The sequence below is a fragment of the Cervus elaphus genome, chromosome 25 (assembly GCF_910594005.1).
Source record: "Cervus elaphus chromosome 25, mCerEla1.1, whole genome shotgun sequence".
NCBI lineage: Eukaryota > Metazoa > Chordata > Mammalia > Artiodactyla > Cervidae > Cervus > Cervus elaphus.
In genome coordinates this window covers 9943437-9950602 of record NC_057839.1, presented here as the reverse complement: position 1 = coordinate 9950602, position 7166 = coordinate 9943437, and the positions used below count along the sequence as shown (strand labels likewise).

At 47.6% G+C, this 7166-nt stretch overlaps 1 protein-coding gene across 1 annotated transcript; it reads right to left on the bottom strand.

The window, feature by feature from the left end:
• Positions 1-833: 833 nt before the first annotated feature.
• On the bottom strand, positions 834-6915 carry MSX2 (msh homeobox 2). Its single transcript, XM_043887796.1, has 2 exons — positions 6438-6915; positions 834-2567 (listed from the first exon to the last, which is right to left on the bottom strand). Exons 1-2 carry the CDS (start codon positions 6814-6816, stop codon positions 2143-2145), a joined length of 804 nt encoding a protein of 267 aa, XP_043743731.1. The 5' UTR covers positions 6817-6915; the 3' UTR covers positions 834-2142.
• Positions 6916-7166: the final 251 nt, after the last annotated feature.

The following is a 7166-nucleotide window of genomic DNA, read 5'->3' as shown; positions in this document are numbered from 1 at the left end:
GTAGGTGTCAGGTTCCAGTCCCCCCACCACCAAGCTTTCCGCTCCCTTCCGACTTGTTCCCAGGGTCACCGGAGCCCCTCATCCGAAAACAGCCCTCGGAAAGGTATCATCAATGGCCGCTTGGTTTCTTTGTGCAAGAGAAAGCGGAGTTTGATTCTTCCCCGCTTCCTCTACCCATTACCAATTTATTTTCATGGTGATGCCTCAAAACCCAAGCCTGACCCTCGTTCCGTAGCCAGGGGAAAGAGAGATTGCAAAGGGCACTTGAATGGACTACCTTCCCGCTACAAACCGAAAAGAGCATTTGTTCAAGATCGATCTCCTTGGAAGGCAGATAGGAATGGTAAAGGGAACGTGATTTGACAGAGTCCTGAAAGGGCAACAGGCATCCATCTATCCTGCACCCCACCCCCCAAGGGAATGCATCCAGTTACCATCTCCATTTGCAAAGAACTGTATAGGTCCGTTCCCTCAGCTTGTTTTGTTTAGCTGAGATTTCAAGTTCAAGATTTTTCCCTTGAAAAACCCTTCAGATTCTGGCCTATCCCTGGGCCCTGCCACTTCTAAGCTCATCTTTCACTGATTTGAAAAACTCCTAATAGCAATTTTCCGTGAGTAACACAAGCTGCTAAAGGAAGCAGTTCAAAGTCTTTTGCTGTTTTCAATGGACTTCCCTACCCCGGGCTGAATCTGGCCACAGCTCTTGATTGATTCACATTAAAATCATCATAAAAATTACCAGGCCCCCTCCCCCATCTGGGTGGCATTTCTGGGCTAAGTCCAGCTAAACAACACAGAGCGCCTCTTAAAAATAATTGTGACTTTGGACAGACTTTACTGCAATAAAACAAACGTTTAATTTAATTCAGAATAAGAGATAAGAAATAACTCTTCAATAAAATATATAAAATTATACAAGGCACCCTTTCAAAGGGATAAAAGTATACTTGGAGCAGGGAGGGGGGGCTGGACAGAAAGATTAAATACCAAGGAGCTCTATGGGCTGTCTGACAACACCGTTTTTTACCAAGTCAAAACATGGCTTTACCCTCTGCCCCCAACATGTTAAAAAGTATATAAATTTTTCTAATAAGTTTAGCACATACAATAGGTACACACAGAGAAAGCATGATTTTCTTCCTTTTGGATCTATTCATTGTTCAAGAATATTTAGCATATAGACAATGGTCACAAGATACTCATTTTTTTAAAGCAGATAATTAACTACACCCCTCCCCCAATTGCCTTTGCAAGGCGTGAGGACTGACGTACCTAGTGGTTCACAGAAACCATCAATTCCTCCCAACACGCTTTAACTTTTCACTCCCCAATTATCAGAAATGAAGTTAAGCAACAGCCTTGAGAGGAATTAGGAAGGACCTCCGTTTTCCACCTTACCCCCGAGGACTCTCAGGAGTCTCATCTCCTTTTATTGATCTTACAAAAACTTTTAATAATGTGGAACAAACAAGGTGGGGAGGGGGAAAAAATATAGGGCCAAATAGGGTCATGCCTGTTGAGTTTTCAATGTATGTGAGTTTTTAATGCACATGAAAAATGCAAAAACATGGTGTGTCCCTTCCCTGGGAGGAATCTCTCCATATCTACTCCTTATGCAAGTAATGTCTAATTCTAACGTTTGCTCTCCATAAGCTAAGGTCAGTTATTCCATCCAAATCACCAGATTTCAGCAATTTTAGCAAATAATTTGTCTCCCCCATAAGAAAATAAACAGGTAGACTTAAGCAGTCTCTTTTAGGAAGGTGATATATAGAGAAAAAGGATATATATATATATATATATGTTTTGCCTTTCAAAATAGTTTGATTTTTATGTCTGCTGTATAAAAATGTATTATATTTTATTATATATATATATTTATATATAAAAACCATCAGAGCCAATCTTTATGAAAGGAGAGGGTGGGGGGGGGTCGCATCTGGCAGATTAACCAAGAAAATGGGGCTTGGGTGTCTCCAGTCAAAAGAAGCAATTGGAACTATATCTGTGGCCCTGTCAACCTAGCCGCTGAGGCTGAGGGTGGTGCATGCAATGTTTGCAGAGAGGGACTGTCTTCTTGGAGAGGGAGGGGGGAGGCTTTTAAACAAACATCCGTCCCGGAGTCTATTGAGTTGGTCTTCCTTAGGATAGGTGGTACATGCCATATCCCACTGGAGTTGCATAGAGTCCGACAGGCGGGATGGGGAGCACAGGTCTATGGAAAGGGTAAGATGCACCGTATAGAGATGCTGCTTGCAGGGGAGAGTTGATGGGGAAAGGGAGGCTGAAGCCGGAAGGCAGCATAGGTTTTGCAGCCATTTTCAGCTTTTCCAGTTCTGCCTCCTGCAGTCTTTTCGCCTTGGCTCTTCGGTTCTGGAACCAGATTTTGACCTGGGTCTCTGTGAGGTTCAGAGAGCTGGAGAACTCTGCCCGCTCTGCAATGGAGAGGTACTGTTTCTGGCGGAACTTGCGCTCCAGAGCGAGGAGCTGGGACGTGGTAAAGGGTGTGCGCGGCTTCCGATTGGTCTTGTGTTTCCGCAGGGTGCAGGTGGTGGGGCTCAGGTGTCCTAAGGAACAGAAATGGAGAGTGAGTTAGCAAAAGAAAGTGGCTTTGTCACCAGGTATGTCCATGTGGGCGGGAGGGAGGGGCTCCTCTTCATCGTTCAAAAAGGAACCTCGGTGAAAACCATGAATGGTTGATGTGTTTTTTGGTGGTGGAGGGTTGAGAAGGACCAAACTTTAATGGATTTGTTGTTTTGCTTTAAAAAATGGAAACTTTTTACAAAAAGTTGGGGAGTTAAATGGTGTCACAGAATTTTCTATATGGCAAACAAACAGCATTAGAGATCATGAAACATAAACAGATCTCTGATATGCCAAGAGAGCTGAGGGTTGTCTGAAAAACAAAACCCCGTCTCTTCCTGATGACTCATCTTAAAGGGTGGGGGGGGTGTTTCATGATAATCCTTACATCCCTAGGATGCTGAAATAATCACATATGAGAAGGAAAACGAACAGGATCTTATAAACTGAGTTGGTCCCCTCTCTGTACCAGGAAATGTTGGGATTGCATCAGCATATTTATGGAGGATAATTGTGCCGATAAGGTCTGTGGTAAATTAATAGCATCTTTGGATTGGGGGGCAGCCTCATGCAATAAACAACCACACAGCTGTCGTTCCCTCCAGTCTACAGATTATAAAACCTGGACATCATTTCACAGATCTGGATGTGGGATAACTTTCTTGGCTGGGTGCTTCTGTAATATAAACTTTACAGAAGGAGGGAAAAATTAGCTTGCCCATAAATGTAAATGTCAGGGGAAATCATGCTGCCTCCTGAATTGAGAGCATGTGATGACATCTTAGTCATCTCTCCTACCCATTCTATGGTTTGGAGCAAACGTGTAAATGATTAGCTTGTTGCTGGAGTTTAGAAAGAAAGAATAACAAGCAAAATAAAGGTATGCCAATGGCATCCAGCCTCTACATTTAAAATGGATTCAATTATAGGAAGTCACAGGACTGAGCATCCTTATGTTTCCATAGAATCAACTAACTTTGGGCTCTTCCTTAAAGGGAATTGGGCCGGGGTGGTGGGGGGGGGGGGAGGTAAGGGACAGATGCTAAACAATTCATTTTCTGCATCTGGCTTTTATGAGCTATGCTAATTTTCCAAACGCAGCCACAGTAGTAAGCACCGCAAAGGGAGAATGCCGCATTTCTTGTTTAGTTACTTTGGTGCCCAAGGAAGTTTGCACTTCATAGTTGAGGGTGACGCAGCACTAGGGCCAACCCAGCCTCCCTTTCCAACAAGAAATGGACTTGTCCTAATGTGACATTATTAACCATCACTCTAAGTGATTAAAAAGAGGTAGTGGGTTCTGCACTCAGTCAAAAACCAGAAGTCCGGGCAACGGATGGATAAGAAACTACCACAGGAGTGCAGACTTTTGCATATGCTAATCCCTAAGTAAGCCAGAGAGCTAGGGGTGCCTACTTCTTAATTTACAAATAAAATAACAACAGAGACTCAGAGATCTGTGAAATCCTCACCCTTCAAAGACTTGACCTGGCTGCTTGGGAGAACCCAGTGGTCACAGCACAGACACCAAGCTTTTGGAGTCTACACTTGCCCCTGTGGAAAGGAACCCCACGCCCGGGCCAGTCATTCTGCTGACCTAGGGGCTGCATCTGAATTATGAGTCCAGGAGACGGGTATCTTGCGGTATATTAAAGCTATAAGGCTAGGAGGCTTCCTACCCAGCATACCACTCCTCGCCCTCCCATCTCTATTCCATTTTAAGCCTGAGGAAGGAGGAGATTATACCAAGCAAAACAGCAACGGGTCCTACTGCCTATGAATAACAAAACCCGGCCTGAGTAAGTGGCTCCCTCCTGCCCCAGGCTCTGGGAACCCACTGCTTATACCACAGGGCTCCCGAGGCCATCTCTGGGCCTAAACCACGACTGACCCACTCTTTGTTTTAAAGTTAAAACAAACTCTAAAGTTTAAAGTTTATTTTAAAGTTAAATCCTTTCTCATAATCTCCAATTTTTCTCATGAGAAGGCCATATCCAGGGCTGCCTTACCTTGGGCCCTGGCAGGCATATTTACAGAACCCCAAGAACCTAAGGAAGTGGAAATCTCTGACCTCTGGACACTACTCCCTGTAAGGTCTGAATCATTGATGTGAGGTTGGGAATTGACCCAGGCCTATGCATACACAAGACACGCGATATTTGTCAAAACAAATTAAGTTCCTTAAAGTTTCTGAGCCTCTATTTCACCATCAATAAAATGGGTAACTAATACTGATCCTGCAGTTCAGAGTACCAAATTTTAGAATGCCCAGAGTCCTGGGCTGCCACCAGGTAGGCGATCATTAAATGTCCCCAAGCCTTTCTCGTCAAGCCCAAACTCGATGTGTGCAGATTCCTCTGAACTCTGCTGAAATGTCCTCATCTGTTACCGGGAGGCTGGCTTCGGCCACACAGAGATCAGATAAGATAATATAGTGAAAAGTGCTATAAAGCACTGTGCAAACTTGAGTTTAAATTCTTTGAGTCCTTAATCTCCACGCCCTTTGAATCTTCTGGAGTTTCTAACAGGGTGGAGAAAGACGCCAGAGGGGACCGCCACTGATGTCTGGTTATATGGCCTTGTTCTGTTCACAAAATACTTTGTATCTGAGTTTTCCCAGCTGATGGAAATAGGGTAAAATGTGATGCTCCTAGCTTTGGAAAAAAAATCCCTCCGGAGGCCCCTTCTCTCTCACCTTTCCTAGAGGTACAGTGCCGGCAGAGAAATCTTAAAGGTCAGGAGATATAAGTAAAAGGAGCTATAGGGAATGAATGGTTTGTCCAAATTGCAAAAAATACCCAAGGCCCCAAAATAGATGTAAATGCTGGAAGAGAAATCAGCTCTCCTGGGCCTCTCTGTTTTTCCTTATTGGCAGGAAGCGGGGTGCAGGTGTTTCAGCCTCTGCTTGGTCTCTCTGGGTAGAAGGATCAAAGGCGGCCAGGGCTAGGGCTTGGATACCAGGGCCCCTTGCCCAATTCTGCCACTGTTGGTGACCTGGCTCAAGCAAGTTTAATCCTCAAAGTCTTGGTGTCTGAAAACTGAGATAACCACAGGTCCCGGGCTTCTCCACACACTTCGAGGTTCCAGCGATGACCGGGATCTGGTGAACTAATAAGCACCACCTTGTAAACTCAAGCGCTGCTGGAATGCTGTTAATTATTACTCTGAGCCAAACGGAGCCCCACGCCGCTGACCCCAGCCCGCTCCCAGCGAAGCGACGTGCCGGCCGTCGGGAGATATTTCCTCGCCGCATAGGTCTCTGCCGCCATCCCTCCGAGGGATCGTGCTTCGATTCCCCGGGGACCAACGGAAGATGATCGCTGCTACCCCAAAGTCCGATTAGATTTTAACGCGCTCATCTTTAAAATGAGGGCACACCTCGCAGGGTTCTGAACTTTGAAAAACAGTAAGACACTCCGCTTCTGCCTGGCATATATTCGGGTGCACATTAAACGAGAATCCTTCTTCACTCCCTACGCTGAAACCCCGATGGACAGTGAGAAAAAGCGAAGTGGCCTGAGCGCAGGGCTGTGGGCTAGAGAAAACGACAACCGAGCGACCCCCGCCAACCCAGCTGGGTTCGCCCCTCAAAGACCAGGGAGTTGGCAATTGTATAGCATACTTTGTACAGCTGGGGGATCCCGAACACGCGCTGCGCGAGTTATCACCCAGAAGGTGTCTTGGATGCCGCTGGACTCTGGATATTAAGGGGCCAAGACCTTGCAATGTTTGCTTTAGGGGGCGCATAGTACAGAGGGGCCTCCGTACCCACAGCTTGGAATACTGGCCCCTAGTTCCCTCCGGTACCCCGCGCACCCCATCTACTCCTGGTCCCGGCTCCCGCAGGCACTCACTTGGCGGCGGCGAGTATCTGCCCGGTTCCTGCATCCACGCCGCTCCGTCTTCTGAATTTTCCGACTTGACCGAGGCGGTCTCGAAGGGCTTGACCAGCGGCCCGGGGCTGTGAGCTTCCCGGACGCCGTGGCCAGGCAGCAGAAGCGGCCGCAGGGTGGCTCCGGCGGAGGCGCTTTCGGCTGGCCGTGGGGACGTCTCCTTGGGCGGCTTCTTGTCCGACATGAGCGCCTCCACACTGAAGGGCAGGCTGGAGACCTTGACGCGGCGCTCCTCCGCAGCCCCTTCGGCGCCCCCAGGCCCCGGGCCCGGTCCGGCCACCATCGCCGGGCCCTCCTCATCAGACGAAAACAGGTCATTGCCTTTGGACGGAGAAGCCATGACTTCTCTGCCCTACGTAGCTCCCGGCGCGCGACTCCGCTGGCAACCCGGCAGCTGCGACTCAAACTTTTTTGGGGGGAGACGGGAGGGGCGCGCCGGGAGCCGTGCCTTTCCTCCAAGGGGAAGTGAGAGACTGGGCTCAGCCAATCCGCGCTGGCCCTGGCGCTGACGCCACGGACGCTCGCCTCCGATTGGCTCTTCCGGAAGAGGCTGGGACTTTTTTTTTTTTTTTTTCTGTTTGAAATAAATTAGGAGTTAATTACAGGAGCAGTCAGCAGAGTTGTTATTAGGCGATCCCTCAAGGGTTATAATCACGCCAAAACTGAAAAGTCTAAGGCGTAATTAAGGCA